At 44.2% G+C, this 19,006-nt stretch overlaps 1 protein-coding gene across 1 annotated transcript in view; it reads right to left on the bottom strand.

Annotated features, from left to right (window-relative positions):
• DNAJB12 (DnaJ heat shock protein family (Hsp40) member B12) overlaps nucleotides 1-19,006 on the bottom strand; it is a 79,055-nt gene that overhangs the window by 33,207 nt on the left and 26,842 nt on the right. The window contains exon 3 of the mRNA XM_030203489.1: nucleotides 15,249-15,394. Within this exon, the coding sequence (XP_030059349.1) occupies nucleotides 15,249-15,394 (146 nt within the window). The remainder of the gene's footprint in view (nucleotides 1-15,248; nucleotides 15,395-19,006) is intronic.

The following is a 19,006-nucleotide window of genomic DNA, read 5'->3' as shown; positions in this document are numbered from 1 at the left end:
CCCCCCAGTTTTAAACTGAAGTTTTCTCTAGAAATAGGCATTTTCCCCATAGTTTTAAACTGAAACCTTCTCTAGAGGTAGAAACTAAACAGCCAAAAACTCTTTTTCTAAAAGGCAGTTATTTTCTGTTCCTTGGCTGCTGGAGAGGTAGCACACCCAGCGACCTCAATTAAGTGTTACTTAAGGTGTGGTGAATACTTGCATAGGTTGCTGACTCAGCTTCAAAGAGCCTGTTTAAAAAAGGCCCCTTAGATTCAAAACTATATAAAGAGGAAAGCTCCCACTGAGCTTTCTTTCTGAGAAGCTCCGAGAGAAGAGGACATTTCTCTGGTAAGTGAACACTATTTTGCTTTGTGCTTTGGGAATTTAAAGATTGGGGTTTAAAGGAGGAATTGTAGGCTAGTGATAGGCAAGATAAAAATATAAAAAGCAAATGTTATCAATTAATCTCCACAGTATTTTCCACTTAAGTTTTAAAAACTTTGTACCACAGCATTAACAGATAGAATCTAGCAGGCACTGCAAGATCTAGTTTAGTCTTCCTTCCTGCCCACCCTCCCCAACACCCCTAGGAAACTCTTCATTTATAGTCAGTTATTGTAATTAGGGTAACAAGCAAGGAGCGCTCTTAAAGAATTTTAAAGTCCAGCAGCGAGAGGGGTGCTATCCAGTCTTTTGCATTGAGTGTCACATGTATGATTATCTCCCAGTTGGTGAAAAGTCATATGTGTGTGCACGATGCAAAGAGCTCCTAGCTCTCAGAGAACGTGTCCGTTCTCTTGAGGCTAGAGTAGCAGACTTGGTGGAGCTGAGGGAGACAGAGGTACATAGAGGAGACCTATAAGGATGTTGCAGAGAAGTCCCACCTCCAGTCTGGTAGCCCCTGTGCTACCTTGGAGGAGGGAGGTCTCCTAGAAGGACAGCATCACCCTAGTAAAGGAGGAAGTACTCCTGTAGCCAGGACCTGCCCACCAGGGGATGTACTATCCTCTCGCACCGAGGCCATGTCTCTAAGTGCTACCCGGGAGGGAAGGGTTAGGACAGCTGTTGTAGTAGGTGATTCGATCATTAGGCATATAGATAGCTGGGTGGCTGGTGGACGTAAGGATCGCCTGGTGACTTGCCTGCCTGGTGCAAAGGTGGCAGACCTCACGCATCACCTAGATAGGATTTTACATAGTGCTGAGGAGGAGTCGGCTGTCTTGGTACATGTGGGTACCAATGACATAGGAAAATGTGGAAGAGAGGTTCTGGAAGCCAATTTTAGGCTCTTAGGTAGAAAGTTCAAATCCAGATCCTCTACAGTAGCATTTTTTGAAATGCTATCCGTTCCATGCGCAGGGCCCAAGAGACAGGCAGAGCTCCAGAGTCTCAATGCGTGGATGAGACGATGGTGCAGAGAGGAGGGTTTTAGATTTGTTAGGAACTGGGCAACATTCTGGAAAAGGGGGAGCCTATTCCGAAAAGGATGGGCTCCACCTTAACCAGGGTGGGACCAGGCTGCTGGCATCAGCATTTAAAAAAGAGATAGAGCAGCTTTTAAACTAGAAACGGGGGAAGGCCGACAGTCGCTCAAAAGCGCAAGGTTCGGGATAAGGTATCTTTCAAAGATATCACCAAAACAGGGAAGATGGAGTATCCTGATAGTAAAGTTGCAAAAGAGACTGTAGTAGATCAGGTGTCAAATAAAAATCAGACAAAAGATTGCAAATTAATACTGTCAAGTACTAAGCATGATGTAAATAGGAACAAACAACATAGTTTGAAATGTCTATATGCGAATGCCAGGAGCCTAAGAAATATGATGGGAGAGTTAGAATATATTGCACTAAATGAAAAATTAGATATAATAGGCATCTCTGACACCTGGTGGAAGTAGGATAACCAGTGGGACACTATCATACTGGGGTACAAATTATATCGTAGTGATAGGGTGGATCGAATTGGTGGAGGGGTAGCATTGTATATAATTGTCTATAATTTCCCGGATCTCCTCTGGAACCTTTTTTAAAAATCGGCGTTACATTGGCCACCCTCCAGTCTTCCGGTACCACACTCGATTTTAAGGATAAATTACATATTTCTAACAATAGCTCTGCAAGCTCATTTTTCAGTTCTATTAGTACTCTGGGATGAATATATATATATATATATATATATATATATATATATATATATATATATATACACACATATACATATATATACACACACACACACGGTGCACTCCATTTAAGTGCACATCAGATAAGCGCATGCTCTGTTTAATTGCATTCCGTACTTCAGTCCCATTTTTGGCACCATCAATTTCTATGGGGACAAACTTTGGTTTAGCGCACCACTGATAAGTGCAAGATTCGCTTATATGCATGGTTTAAGACCGCTCCTCTGCAGGAAAGACTCCGTATAAGCGCACGCACAGAATATGGAAGCCGATTTGCACGTGATAAAGGGGTGGTAAATTTGAAATCTTGTTGGTTAACTGCCACAGGCAGAATAAGCGAAAGAATGTTAGTGTACACTGGAGTCGTCGTCATCAGTGCGCAACTGTAAGACTTTAACACCGGCTGAACGAATAGAAGTTCTTAAAAAATTAGAAAACAAAGTCAAGCATCTATTGCTAAAGAATATGGTGTCAATCCCAGTCAAATTTCATGTATCTTGAAGCAAAAAGATCAGCTTCTGGAAGACTGGCAAAACAATACAAATCCACACAGGAAACGAAAGCGGGCGGGAAAAGCTGAGGAGGTAGAAGATGCTCTTCTTCGGTGGTTTTCTCAAGTCAGGAGCAGACAGTTTCCTGTCAGTGGTCCACTGCTTAAGGAGAAAGCTAATCAGCTAGCTGAAAGTCTTGGACTAACTGAATTCAAAGCCACTGTTGGATGGTTGGAAAGATGGAAGGACAGGAACATAAAATTCAAGAAACAGCATGGTGAAAAACAAGACGCTATGACTTTGGTGGTGAAAATTGGGTTGTTTCAGTTCTTATTCTTCTTGAACGAGTTTGCACCTCGTGACATTTTCAATGCTGAAGAAAACGGTCTCTACTGGTGAGCGATTCCTGATGGAACACTTCCAAACAAGCCGAAACTACAGGAAGTAAAACGTCAAAGAACCGACTGACGATCCTCCTTTGCTGCAATATGGGTAGGAGTGAGAAGTTGGAACCACTCGTCATTGGAAAAAGCAAACAGCCCCGTTGCTTCTAGAATGCTAGCTTCATATGACACACGAAGTCACTTAACGCAAATTCATGGATGACTGGGGAATTTTGGAAGCAGTGGCTAGAAGTTAGACACTAGAATGCGGGCACAAAAGTGTCAGATTTTGTTGCTTTGTGATAATTGTGCTGCACACAGTGATGATGTCAGGCTGTCTAAAGTCAAGGTGGTCTTCCTGCCACCAAACACTACCTCTCTGATCCAACCTATGGATCAGGGCATAATAGCCAATTTCAAACAACATTATCTGGCTCTTGTGCTACGTCGTCTGATGAGCGTTATGGGTGACCAGACTGGCAAGGATAAACGTGCTATTGAACTGGCTCGTAATCTATCACTGTTGGATTCCCTACATATGCAGAAAGAAACCTGGAATCATGTTGCACAGGCAACCATTGTGAACTGCTACAAGCGGGCAAGCTTTGTTAAGGATGTGGAGAGGGACGAAACAGATACAGCTGTTGCAAACGCGTCAGATGAACAGGCTATTGACATCCCAGCCGGTGTTACTGAAGAGGAGTTTCATCACTACGTAGCTGTTGATTACAATCTACAAACAGCTGACGACATCATTGATGTCGAGATATGCGCCTACACGCAGGCAACGGCTGATGATGAAACAGATGATGAAATGAGCAGCGAAGCACATGCTAACAAAATTCAACAACCTCCTGTCACTTTTGCAAGAGCGCTGGAGAGTCTCAAAACCGTGCGGGTCTATCTGGAGGCCACTGGATGTCAGTGCTATGACAGTTTTTACCATCTGGCAGACGTAGTCTATGGAACTCACAGACACAAGAGTGTACAGAGGACTATGACTGATTACTTCAAGTAAGCCTAACGTCAGTTAACGCAGACTGTATAACATATGTATAATAAACAGTACTGTACAGATGTTTATCAGATGTCAAGCTTCTTTGGGTCACAACGGTTAAGTGCACGCTCTGGTTAACTGTATGCATTTCTTTTGTCCCAGACCCTTGCACTTAAGTGGATTGCACTGTATGTATACATATATATACACACATATACACATACCCATATATACAAAGTAAAAAATGAAAAAGTGAATGATTTGAAGAGTATTAATTCAAAGGTGTGTGCGATACAAGTTATCCTCTTAGATCCCCTAAATATATTGTTTATGTAGAAGTTATGTTGATGGCATAATATTCTTTCTGGAGTCTAAATTGAGAATATTACGCATGCCTTTTTTTGATAATTACCTTACATTTAAACATCAGGCTCAAGAGATAGCGGGTAGAATCTTTAAGGTCCTCTGGAAGCACAGACGAATAAGATCTAACCTTTCTACAGAAATGTTTAGACTCATAGACCAAACCTTGGTACTCTCCCAGGTTGCCTATTGTAATATTGTCTAAGTGGCCTGTAGAGATAAGCTAATTAAGAAAATTCAAACTTTGTTGAACACAACAGTTTATCTGATTTACAAGGTACCAAAGCTTGAGAGGCTCATCCCACTGCTGGTACATTTACACTTGCTGCCTATGCAGGCGCCCGTAGTGTTTAAGATATGTTCTCTGGTTTTACATGGTCTGCCCCTCCACCCCCATTATATGGCCTCTCTTATCCATCTATCTGTCAGGCATTCTAATTTTAATTTCAGGTATATTTTTACTGCTTCATTTCCCCAATCCCAAGAGAATTAAATATAAGAATTATCATGCTAGTACTTTTGCATATCAGGTTTCTACCCACTGGAAAAGTCTTCCCTGTCATATTAGGGGTCAGGCTAATTATGTCAAATTTAGGAAGTTGTTCAAATGTTTTTTTTATTTAGAAAATACCTGCCCCATTAATTGCCGAATATGATCCCTAGTAACTTTTTTAACTATGTCTTGATATGAGATGATTTCTGTGATGTAACTTTCCTGGGAATGCCCAGTCTCTTCACTATATAAGCCACACTAAACTCATGAGGCATGTGTGGAGAATAAATGTCCTGTAATGTAATATGCCAATGTCATCTCTAGAATAGATTATCTTCAGTAGTCCTAGAACCATTGCAGTAATGTTGCATAGCCTACAGCAAGTTCATAACACAGCTGTTAGACTTATTACAGGGACAGAACTGAAATTCCAGTGTTAAATAATTTACTAGCTCTGTTTAGAGTAAAATACAAGACCTCAGCCTATAACACAGTAAGAGGGTAATTTTACAACAGGATAACTGGTGTAAGAAGGCCAGTAGCCGCCTTCTTAGGTACTTAAAGAAACACATAGGTGCCTGGGTTTTTATTAATGCTAGCGCAAGTAACAGAAATTGTGCCTACCTTGCAGGTATAGACAATTTACACCTGTTTAAGAACAGTGTAACTTGGAGAATGACATGTGGATGGATACACCATGGTAAATCCACAATAACAAAAATTTTATCCCATTTACCAAGGGTGCAGGAGCAAAACTTTTTACCACTCCATGGAAGAAGTAAAAAGCCTTCCTCAGACAGTAACAAAAAAAACAAAAAAAAACATGATCACCTCAGTTAGGGCTGACATCTCTGCCGTTTTCTTTTCTCCCTCCCCACTGTGTGTGTCTACTTTATGCAGCAGCAAGGATGATCCCCTATAAGCCTGTTCCAGGGCCTTCCCTCCGCCAGCTCCCACCTTCTGATATAACTTCCTGTTACATCAGAAGGCGGGAGCTGGCAGAGGGAAAGCCCAAGGAGGTAAGATAAAACAGGAGACGAAGTGACGTGAAAACATTGAAGCCAATTAGGTAGTCTGTGTTTCCCCTTCTCCGTGCAGCCGTCGTTTCACATACACTCAAAACAAAGCAAACAAATCTATGAGCTGCTGAATACACGATGTTCTTTATTGTTGGTAGCACTTTTATTTAATCTCGCTTCTATTTTCAAACATGCCAGCTTGTGCAGCATATGGATGTACACAGAGGAAGTATAATAACGGAATAACTAGGTAGAGTAGTAATTTGTTACAAATTGTAATATGTGTGTCATTTGGAGGGGCTGTTATAGGGCCATCCTAGTATCCTAGTTATATTTGTGCAGAGATTTTTTTCTCCTGGTAAAGGGCCACTAAAACAGACATTGTGTTATGAGAATCAGGTGCTGAACATTATGGGGTCCTTTTACTAAGATGCAGCAATACGTGGCCTGTGGTAGTGTGGGCGCATGTTTTTAGTTAACACTGGGCCAGTTTTTACTGTGTCTGGGAAAAAGGGCTTTTTTTTCAATGGTCCGGGCAAAGGGCCTGTTGTAAGATTGAAACCAGCGCACGCCTATTTACGGCCTGAGCCCTTAACGCCACCCATTGATCTAACAGTAAGGGCTCACGTGCTACACCCGCGGTGACCAGTCGGTGCGCACCAACTGCTGATTAATGCCATGCGCATTAGGAAAATCATTTGCCCCGGAGGTATGGGTGCGCTCCAAATCCAAAATTAGTGCCAGGGGGTGCGCTAGAATGACGGTAGTCTTGTTTTGACACATGCTGCGTGCGTATAGAGCCTACCGCACCTTTGTAAAAGGAACCGCACCTTTGTAAAAGGACCCCTCAGAATTTCTATGTATTTACTATTTATGACATTTATATCCCACATTAAACATGAATTAGGTTGAAACCTGGGCACATTTAAAATCTTTTTTTTTCCCTGTGCCTAGATCAAAAGAAAAAGATGGCATGTGGGAACTTGCTCCTTTTGTTTTGTAGATTGCAGTAGTATATTATAAAAAGGCACTTGATTTTTTTATGAATATTTAAAAGGCAGATATTGAATAATACCAACTTATTTGGGCAAGCTTACCCTAAAGATCCAGTCCTGCATCCATGATTCCTGGACTACAAATCCTTTCAAGATTTTGTGAACTCAATTACTTTATCTTGCCCCTGTAACTTTATGCCATCCATATCCCTTTCACTTAATTGTTCTTTACTGTATGTTTCCTAAATGTTGTAAGCCACATTGAGCCTGCCAGTAGTGGGAAAATGTGGGGTATAAATGATATAAAATAAATAAAATAAAGGGCAGAGCTATCTTCATGTAGAAGTCCAGAGTCAGTCTAAATATGCCAACAATGTCCAGTTCGTAATTAACTTTGCCAAAAATAAGTAAGTTAGTCGTTGTGTGATTAACTATACACTGCACTTTCAGTAAGAGGGGAAAAATCTCATAATATCACTGTGCTTGTGTCCTATATTATTGCTCATTGTCTGGACATATTTTAGCATTCGCGGCTTTATATAACCACTGACAAAAACCCCAACCACCCACGTTTTAAATATCAAAGTGCAGTGGTTCAAATTGTGTGCATCACACGCTAAATCTGGTTTGTTTGGTTTTTTTTTAGCTTTTTTTTTTTTTTTTCTTTGCATATACTATCATTTACAATGCTGCTAGCGCAAACAAGCTATTTAGAGTGTTCTTCTCTGAAGAACAATCACTTATCTGCATAATGTGAGTGTTCTCCAGACCCCGACAGGTTCCTGTTTCTCCTGGGCTTTGTCGAGGGATCTGGATTTGTTGCAGATTTGTGTCCTACTCACTCCTAATTCAGGTTGCACATTGTCCAGTTCAGCACACTATTAGCTACCAAGTTCAAAGTTAATTATGTTCAATGGAAAATAAATCTGTTGGCTCAGTCTGCTTGCTATGTGAATATTTATTTATTTATTTATTTATTTGTTACTTATATCCCACATTTTCCCACACATGCAGGCGCAATGTGGCTTACAGAGAATTACATAAGAGTACAAACTTAACAGCTTAGGCAAGCATAAAGCATATTCCATCACTGTTTCATTATTGCTACCAAGTTTTACACATTAAGGGCATTTGTTTTAAACTTTGTTTTAAATTAATTTACCCAGTCCTCACATGCATAAGGTTTTGCTTTTTAAACCCAAAGGTGAATCCTAAGGGCGGTAGAACAATTAGGTATAATCTATTAAAGTATATCTCATACTGTCTTCTTATCAAATGTGCACGTGCCTGAGAGCTAGAAGCAGTAGACTATTACCGTGGACCTAGCTTTGGTGAAACAGAGAATCCCTATTGGACACTGGGGATCTTTGGATATGCTGGTGTACTTCCACATTTATAAGACGACAGCATGAGATAAGTGGATTACAAAATAATCGATTTTGGATTACAATGTTTATAATTAAACTTTTTGTTCCTGTGGATGGCCATGTGGTGCTTTTACTCTTGTTTGAGATTTGAAAAGACACTGACAGATTGGACAGTTTTTTCGACCTGTGAAGGTGAGCTGTGCTTAAGCCTTAAAACTTGGTTGGCTTGAGAAGCTTTACTGAGGTCTTTTTTCTCCACTTTTTGCGAGTATGAAGATATTTCTTCTCATTCAGTGTAATTTGACATGTGCAGTTGTTTTTGTTGGATTTTCTGATTTAATATTACTGCCTCGTCTGAACTTTAGACTAAGTAACCACAAGAAAAAATATAAGAAAACTAAGAGACTGCATTAGGGGCTTATATATAGCCTATTCATTTGTGTATCTAAAATGTCAACTTCTATAAAACAGATGAAGATGCGATTCCAAGTGCCCCAAAGAAAGGAGAGTTCATTTTTACTTCCATTTAATTTCAATAAATTCCATCTTTATAGCACCAGGCTTCTCAAGGCAGATTACTACAGTTAAGATGAACCCATCAGGAAACAGGATCTCTTCACTGAATTTTGGCCATCTGTGTTGTATAGAACAGTGTAGAAAAACGAGCACAAAATACAGAGTTTATAACTGCTTTGCTACCATAATTTTTGAAGCTGTTTTAGTGATATTCAGTTTTTATTTCAGCATATGGGGAGCTTTCAAATATATTAAAAAGCTGTCCAATAAGTAAATATAAATAAATCAATAAAAATCTTTTGTCTTCCACCTTTTAAGGCATTGCCTATCCAACTGGAAAAGCTTTAGACTTGTTACAGATGGACCATACATAGGCAGTCCCCCCCCCTTTTTTTTTTCACTTTATTATACATTGAGAAACCAGATAAACAAAGTTGAACAGTAAAAACAGCACAATAGTGTATATACGCACGCATCATGAAAAAAAAATGTTATACCATCACTCTTTGAGGCAGTCCCTTATTTCTAATAATCTTTTGCTATTGTTTTCAATAGCGTTTGCTATTGTTTTGGGAGTACTGATACCACGGCAAGCTCTGCCTACTGGCTTCAGCTCATACAATGGACTAGATAGACTCACTTAGTCTCCTGTTTTATCCATCCTCCTTGGAAGCAGGCCTGTGGGGATCCACCTCATGGCTGCATAAGGTAGGGAGGAAAACAAAATGCCAGAACGCGGGGGGCGGGGCAGTGCTAGAGGGGGAGATGGAGGGGACAGAGGTGCTGGCCTTGTGGGAGGGAGGGGAACTGGACTTGAAAGGGACAGAAGTGCTGGACCCACAGGAGAGAGGAGGAAGGCTGGAACTGAAGGGGACAGAGGTGATGGAGCTGAGAGAGGGAGGGGGAGGGCTGAAGGGAATGGACAGAGGTGCTGGAGCCATGGGGGGGGGGGGGCAGGGAGAGATGTGCTGCAGTCTTATGGGGGAAGGGATGAAGCTAAAGGGAAGGGGCAGAGGTGCTGGAGCCATGGTGAGAGGGAAGGAGCTGAAGGGAATGAAGAGAAGTGTTGTAGTCCCATCGAGAGGGGCCAGAGGTGATGGGAGTCCCATGGGGTGAGGGGCTGAAGCTAAAGGGAAGGGAGAGAGGTGCTAGAGCTGAAGGGAGAGAAGTGCTGGAGTCCCATGGGGGGGTTTGGAGCTGAAGGGAAGAAAGGGAGAGGGGTACTGGAGTCCCCAAGGATGGAAGGGGCTGGAGGGGAGGGAGTTGCTGGAGTCCCATGGGGGAGGGGGAGGGACAGAAACTGAATCAGGGGGATGAAGGAAGAGGGAGTGAAATACTGAACACACAGCAGAAGGGGGGATAGACACACACACGTATTGGTGTAGGGGAGAAAGAGAAGGGAGAAGCTGGGCACAGGGAGGCATGCAGAAACAGAGGGGAGATGATGGGCATGGAGGGGAGCACAGGGACATGGGACACAAAGGGGAGATGCTGCACGTGGATGGTATATGGACACAGTGCAATGCCAGAAATGGGAGGGGATAGATGGACATGAACGTGAAAGCAACATTTTCTAATTGAAATTATCTTTCTTTTCTGTAAGAAGAACGTTAGCTTCCTAGATGGATCTAGGAAACGCATTGTGATGATCCCTTCTGCAGTTATTTGCACATTTAACAATAAATAATGTTTATCTGAATTTGTTTTGAAAGATAGATTTTAATCTATGTTTTAATTAGTTTATTAGGAAAGGACTATTGTATTGTACATTTGCATTCCTACTGTAGCACAAACAAACAGCATGTCATTAATCTTCCTCAACCCATCTGGATTGATAATCATCTGACGTTCCACTAAGAGGATTTTTTTTTTCTTTTGCTCAATTTCTTCCTCCTCGGTATTTCCAGCTCATTCAGGACTAATTTTTACTGGATTACAGTGCTATAAACCTTCATTTTCCCTCTATTGTGTACTATCCCTGCTCCTACACAACCCATACATATTGGCTTCATCTGCTTGATGACAAGGAATGACTCAATGGCCAGCTACAAGAGCCATGTCTTTACCACAGTTTTCAATTTGGGGGAAAGAGGGTTCCAGACAAAGATCTAGAGGGAGACAGTTCCACTGGGATGGACCTATGTAGGAAAAGACAGAATCCCTGGCCAAACCCAGACAAAGGCAAGAGGAAAGTGTAGAGACAGGAGTGAAGAGTGCACCTGGGGATCAATGTTACCTCTAAGGATTGAGTTCATGTGAGCAACAATATTCTGTTACATTACCCTGTGAGCACTTCTTACAGTTACAAACACTTGCAGGAAGGTTGGAAAGAATTCCATGAACCATGCTCTGCATGCTTTTCCAACTTGTTCGCCTATAGTTTAACTATATGTTTATGGCTATTCTGAATTTTACTCAGCTACTGGATGTTTAGCACAGCTTAGAAGGAACACTACTCTTCCCGTGCGAGCATCACTCTTGAATAAAGAAATAGTAGGGGTATTTTTGAACATAGCAGGGAAGGACCCCTTCACGTTTTACCAGCTGCCTCCCTAGTACTTCAGTTACTGATAGTATAATGCACTGTAAACAAGGAATTATATATCGAAAAAAATCAAAATTATGCACAGCAAAATATAACATACAAAATAAAATAGTATTTACAGTTTTCTGGAAATATGCAGGTATTTTAACACTTGGCTCACAGTAAGCCTGAGCACCCCAGTCTAACATTTTCCTGTTTGCCGTGTGTACAGTGGTGTTCAGCAGCACTTAACATAAATTCTGAGGTTACTAGCAATCATAACATGATTTACCTGTATGTTTTGGTAGACTGGCAGAGATGCTAGGGTTTAGTTGAATAGTTAGAGCAGTGGGCTAAGAACTAGGGAAGCCAGAATTCGAATCCCATTGCCACTCCTTGAGTTCTTGGGCAACTCATTTAACCTTCCATTGCCCCAGTACAAAACTTAGATTGTAAACCCTCCAGAGACAGAAAAATACCTACTGCACCTGAATGTAACTTGCCTTGAGCTATTACTGAGAAAGGTGTGATCTAAATCCTCATCCAAAACTGAGTACCAGGTATACTGTGAAGTAATACAAGACACTATAAATGTCACTACATTTGTACTTACAGAGCAATTCTACCATACCATAATAGCAATAACTGCCATGAGTCACACATTAAGAGCCTACCTAGGAAAAGGCAACACCGTAAACATTGCAGTGGACACTATAACACATCTATTGGAAAACTAAACAAACCAGATTAGTACATATCAATTCTGCACAAACAGTGCTAACAGAAAACTATGGGGCTCACTTTCAAAGCACTTAGACCTACAAAGTTCCATAGTAACCTATGGGACTTTGTAAGTCTAAATGCTTTGAAAATACTCCTCTATGTCTTTTTCACACATACAGAATACAGACAGACTCTCATCCAGTACATAACTAACCACAAACTAAAAATAGAAATATGTAGACAAAAATTACATTGAGCAAACAATGCAACATCAGAGAAAGAGAAATGGTGATGCATGTCCCCCCGTACGTGCAAAACAAAGATAGCAGACGTAAATTCCAAAAACTGACATATTACAATCACTACATTACAAATTAACACATACAAGACGAAAAATAGAAAATATGATTGGACTAAATACAGTGGTGGAAATAAGTATTTGATCCCTTGCTGATTTTGTAAGTTTGCCCACTGACAAAGACATGAGCAGCCCATAATTGAAGGGTAGGTTATTGGTAACAGTGAGAGATAGCACATCACAAATTAAATCCGGAAAATCACATTGTGGAAAGTATATGAATTTATTTGCATTCTGCAGAGGGAAATAAGTATTTGATCCCCCACCAACCAGTAAGAGATCTGGCCCCTACAGACCAGGTAGATGCTCCAAATCAACTCGTTACCTGCATGACAGACAGCTGTCGGCAATGGTCACCTGTATGAAAGACACCTGTCCACAGACTCAGTGAATCAGTCAGACTCTAACCTCTACAAAATGGCCAAGAGCAAGGAGCTGTCTAAGGATGTCAGGGACAAGATCATACACCTGCACAAGGCTGGAATGGGCTACAAAACCATCAGTAAGACGCTGGGCGAGAAGGAGACAACTGTTGGTGCCATAGTAAGAAAATGGAAGAAGTACAAAATGACTGTCAATCGACAAAGATCTGGGGCTCCACGCAAAATCTCACCTCGTGGGGTATCCTTGATCATGAGGAAGGTTAGAAATCAGCCTACAACTACAAGGGGGGAACTTGTCAATGATCTCAAGGCAGCTGGGACCACTGTCACCACGAAAACCATTGGTAACACATTACGACATAACGGATTGCAATCCTGCAGTGCCCGCAAGGTCCCCCTGCTCCGGAAGGCACATGTGACGGCCCGTCTGAAGTTTGCCAGTGAACACCTGGATGATGCCGAGAGTGATTGGGAGAAGGTGCTGTGGTCAGATGAGACAAAAATTGAGCTCTTTGGCATGAACTCAACTCGCCGTGTTTGGAGGAAGAGAAATGCTGCCTATGACCCAAAGAACACCGTCCCCACTGTCAAGCATGGAGGTGGAAATGTTATGTTTTGGGGGTGTTTCTCTGCTAAGGGCACAGGACTACTTCACCGCATCAATGGGAGAATGGATGGGGCCATGTACCGTACAATTCTGAGTGACAACCTCCTTCCCTCCGCCAGGGCCTTAAAAATGGGTCGTGGCTGGGTCTTCCAGCACGACAATGACCCAAAACATACAGCCAAGGCAACAAAGGAGTGGCTCAGGAAGAAGCACATTAGGGTCATGGAGTGGCCTAGCCAGTCACCAGACCTTAATCCCATTGAAAACTTATGGAGGGAGCTGAAGCTGCGAGTTGCCAAGCGACAGCCCAGAACTCTTAATGATTTAGAGATGATCTGCAAAGAGGAGTGGACCAAAATTCCTCCTGACATGTGTGCAAACCTCATCATCAACTACAGAAGACGTCTGACCGCTGTGCTTGCCAACAAGGGTTTTGCCACCAAGTATTAGGTCTTGTTTGCCAGAGGGATTAAATACTTATTTCCCTCTGCAGAATGCAAATAAATTCATATACTTTCCACAATGTGATTTTCCGGATTTAATTTGTGATGTGCTCTCTCTCACTGTTACCAATAACCTACCCTTCAATTATGGGCTGCTCATGTCTTTGTCAGTGGGCAAACTTACAAAATCAGCAAGGGATCAAATACTTATTTCCACCACTGTACATTTTTCAATTAGCTTTCAAAAACCAAAACCTCCCTCCTAATATTATGGTTTTCTGTCCTGACCTGAGGAAGGAGGTATTGGTTTCTGCAAGTTAGTCACTTTAGGGTCCTTTTACCAAGCTGGGGAAAAAGGGCCACCTTTCCCTTTTAACTTTTTTCAATTTATTTTTCCGTCTCTGTCCAGATTTAATTCTCTCTTTTTACATTATCAGCTTAGAGTTTTCCATCTTTTTCCCCTCACCCTGGCTCTCCTATTCCCCAGTCTCTCTCACTAACTCTATCCTCCTCCTCCTTCTTCTTTCTCCCTTTCCCCCTACTTTCCATATGTCATCTGCCCTCCCTCTTCTTCCCCTTCCATTGCATATCTACCCTCTTTCTCGTCTTTCTTCCCCAGTAACATAGCTAGGACTGAATGGGTCCCAGGCAGAAAAACTGAGATGGGCCTTTTATAACATCATCTCTCCTAGGTGTTAGGGACCAAGGGGGGGGGGGGGGAGGGACGAGATAAGATACCCTTTCAGAGCTCCAGTAAACAAACCCTGCAAAAGGCAAACATATTCCAGACCTACATAGAAAACCTGTCACAGTAACAAAAATAGAAACTGAAGTACAAGGTACCAGGAATGCACATTTTCCAAAACTGACATATTACAAATAATAATTTCAGAAACAAAAACTTTTTTTTCTACCTCTATTATCTGAACATTACTTTGGTCCCAGTGTCTCTTTTCTCTGCTTTTTTCTTACCTCTCATACCAGAGTCTCATGCCCAGTTCTGTTCTTTAGCATATTCAAAGTGAATATTCATTAGATACATTTGCATATTCTTGGTCTAAAATGCAGCTAAATTAGTTATGAAAAAAGGCACTTGTTTTTAGCTCTTGAGGACTGAGGTTGCCAATGCCTGTGCCAAATTAATCTCGAAACAGCTCAAACTGAGTTGTGATGTCACCCTTTAACTTCTCAATGAAGTCCGTGAACTCGTTCTCTGACACAGAACTTTTAGAACTTAGCCTCAGAAGCAGCAAGCAACTGGCAGCCATCAAATATTAAGAGGATTAGCCTCAGAAGCAGCAAGCAACTGGCAGCCATCAAATATTAAGAGGATGGCAGGAACTGATCAAGAAAAGCCAAGCTCTCTCAAGAAACCTCAGAGATACAGAACACAGATGACACTTATGCCAGCCTCAGCATTACCTTTGAAGGCCTCCGTGGCACCTGGTGCATGGTTTTTGTCTGGATGGAACTTCAATGCCAGCTTGCGGTATGCTTTTTTCAAGTCCTCCTCAGAAGCGTCCCTGCCCACTCCCAGAATCTCATAATAATCCTTGCATTGCTTCACCCTGCAAAAGAAAGAGGGGACAGTGAAGGGTTTAAGGAGAAATGGTATGGTTTAATTTCTGCCACAAAGGGTATGATACATACCTGTAGCAGTTGTTCTCCGAGGACAGCAGGCTGATTGTTCTCACGACTGGGTGACGTCCGCGGCAGCCCCCACCAACCGGAAAGAAGCTTCACGGGACGGTCGGCACGCAGGGCACGCCCACCGCGCATGCGCGGCCGTCTTCCCGCCCGTGCGCGACCGCTCCCGCCAGTTGAATGACTAGCAAAAAGATGAAACACACAACTCCAAAGGGGAGGAGGGAGGGTAGGTGAGAACAATCAGCCTGCTGTCCTCGGAGAACAACTGCTACAGGTATGTATCATACCCTTTCTCCGAGGACAAGCAGGCTGCTTGTTCTCACGACTGGGGTATCCCTAGCTCTCAGGCTCACTCAAAACAAGAACCCAGGTCAATGGAACCTCGCAACGGCGAGGGTATAACAGAGATTGACCTACGAAGAACAACTAACTGAGAGTGCAGCCTGACCAGAATAAATTCGGGTCCTGGAGGGTGGAGTTGGATTTACACCCCAAACAGATTCTGCAGCACCGACTGCCCGAACCGACTGTCGCGTCGGGTATCCTGCTGGAGGCAGTAATGAGATGTGAATGTGTGGACAGATGACCACGTCGCAGCCTTGCAGATCTCTTCAATAGTGGCTGACTTCAAGTGGGCCACCGACGCTGCCATGGCTCTGACACTATGAGCCGTGACATGACCCTCAAGAGTCAGCCCAGCCTGGGCGTAAGTGAAGGAAATGCAATCTGCTAGCCAATTGGAGATGGTGCGTTTCCCGACAGCGACCCCTAGCCTGTTAGGGTCGAAAGAAATAAACAATTGGGCGGACTGTCTGTTGGGCTGTGTCCGCTCCAAGTAGAAGGCCAATGCTCTCTTGCAGTCCAATGTGTGCAACTGACGTTCAGCAGGGCGGGTATGCGGCCTGGGGAAGAATGTTGGCAAGACAATTGACTGGTTAAGATGGAACTCCGACACCACCTTCGGCAGGAACTTTGGGTGGGTGCGGAGCACTACTCTGTTGTGATGAAATTTGGTATATGGAGCATGAGCTACCAGGGCTTGAAGCTCACTGACCCTACGAGCTGAAGTAACTGCCACCAAGAAAATGACCTTCCAGGTCAAGTACTTCAGATGGCAGGTATTCAGTGGCTCAAAAGGAGGTTTCATCAGCTGGGTGAGGACGACGTTGAGATCCCATGACACTGTAGGAGGCTTGATAGGGGGCTTTGACAAAAGCAAGCCTCTCATGAATCGAACTACTAAAGGCTCTCCAGAGATGGCTTTACCTTCCACACGATAATGGTAAGCACTAATCGCACTAAGGTGATTCCTTACTGAGTTGGTCTTGAGGCCAGACTCTGATAAGTGCAGAAGGTATTCAAGCAGGTTCTGTGCAGGGCAAGAACGAGGTTCTAGGGCCATGCTCTCACACCACACGACAAACCTCCTCCACTTGAAAAAGTAACTCTTTTTAGTGGAATCCTTCCTAGAGGCAAGCAGGACCCGGGAGACACCCTCAGACAGACCCAACGCAGTGAAGTCTACGCCCTCAACATCCAGGCCGTGAGAGCCAGAGACTGAAGGTTGGGGTGCAGCAACGCTCCGTCGTTCTGCGAAATGAGAGTCGGAAAACACTCCAATCTCCACGGTTCTTTGGAGGACAACTCCAGAAGAAGAGGGAACCAGATCTGACGGGCCCAAAAGGGCGCGATCAGAATCATGGTGCCGCGGTCTTGCTTGAGCTTCAGTAAGGTCTTCCCCACCAAAGGTATGGGAGGATAAGCATACAGGAGGCCGGTCCCCCAATGGAGGAGAAAGGCATCCGACGCTAGCCTGCCGTGTGCCTGAAGTCTGGAACAGAACAGAGGCAGCTTGTGGTTGGTCTGAGAGGCGAAAAGGTCCACCGAGGGGGTGCCCCACGCTCGGAAGATCTTGCGTACCACTCTGGCATGGAGCGACCACTCGTGCGGTTGCATGACTCTGCTCAGTCTGTCGGCCAGACTGTTGTTTACGCCTGCCAGGTACGTGGCTTGGAGGAGCATGCCGAACCGACACGCCCAACGCCACATCCCGACGGCCTCCTGGCACAGGGGGCGAGATCCGGTGCCCCCCTGCTTGTTGACGTAATACATTGCAACCTGATTGTCTGTCCGAATTTGGATAATTTGGCAGGACAGCCGATCTCTGAAAGCCTTCAGTGCGTTCCAGATCGCTCGGAGCTCCAGGAGGTTGATCTGCAGATCCTTTTCCTGGAGGGACCACAGACCCTGGGTGTGAAGCCCATCGACATGGGCTCCCCACCCCAGGCGAGATGCATCCGTCGTCAGCACTTTCGTGGGCTGCGGAATTTGGAATGGACGTCCCAGGGTCAAATTGGTCCGGATGGTCCACCAGAGCAGTGAAGTGCGGCAACTGGTGGAGAGGCGGATGACATCTTCTAGATTCCCGGTGGCTTGGAACCACTGGGAAGCTAGGGTCCATTGAGCAGATCTCATGTGAAGACGAGCCATGGGAGTCATATGAACTGTGGAGGCCATATGACCCAGAAGTCTCAACATCTGCCGAGCTGTGATCTGCTGAGACGCTCTGGTCTGCGAAGCCAGGGCCAAGAGATTGGTGGCCCTCGCTTCGGGAAGGTAGGCCTGAGCCGTCTGGGAATTCAGCAGCGCTCCTATGAATTCCAGGGACTGAGTTGGCTGGAGATGGGACTTTGGGTAATTTATCACAAACCCCAGCAGCTCCAGAAGTTGAATAGTGCACTGCATGGACCGGAGGGCTCCTGCCTCCGAGGTGTTCTTGACCAGCCAATCGTCGAGATATGGGAACACGTGCACTCCCAGCTTGCGTAGGTAGGCCGCTACCACCACGAGGCACTTTGTAAACACTCGTGGGGCAGAGGCGAGCCCAAAGGGCAGCACACAATACTGAAAGTGCCGTGCGCCCAGGCGGAATCTGAGATACTGTCTGTGAGCTGGCAGTATCGGGATGTGAGTGTATGCGTCCTTTAAATCCAGGGAACATAGCCAATCGTTTTTCTGAATCATTGGCAGAAGGGTGCCCAAGGAAAGCATCCTGAACTTTTCTTTGACCAGGAATTTGTTCAGGCCTCTCAGGTCTAGGATGGGACGCATCCCCCCTGTTTTCTTTTCCACAAGGAAGTACCTGGAATAGAATCCCTGCCCTTCCTGCCCGGGTGGTACGGGCTCGACCGCATTGGCGCTGAGAAGGGCAGAGAGTTCCTCTGCAAGTACCTGCTTGTGATGGGAACTGAAAGACTGAGCTCCCGGAGGACAATTTGGAGGCAGGGAGGCCAAATTCAGGGCGTATCCGCACCGCACTATTTGTAGAACCCACTGGTCGGAGGTTATGAGAGGCCACCTTTGGTGAAAGAATTTTAACCTCCCTCCTACCGGCAGGTCGTCCGGTACGGACACTTGTAGGGCGGCTATGTTCCCATGGATCCAGTCAAAAGCCCGTCCCCGGCTTTTGCTGTGGAGGCGCAGGGGGCTGCTTAGGCGCACGCTGTTGACGAGAACGAGCGCGCTGGGGCTGT

The sequence above is a fragment of the Microcaecilia unicolor genome, chromosome 5 (assembly GCF_901765095.1).
Source record: "Microcaecilia unicolor chromosome 5, aMicUni1.1, whole genome shotgun sequence".
NCBI classification, from domain to species: domain Eukaryota; kingdom Metazoa; phylum Chordata; class Amphibia; order Gymnophiona; family Siphonopidae; genus Microcaecilia; species Microcaecilia unicolor.
The sequence above is the reverse complement of the archived record's forward strand: the minus strand, read 5'-3'. Positions and strand labels throughout refer to the sequence as shown.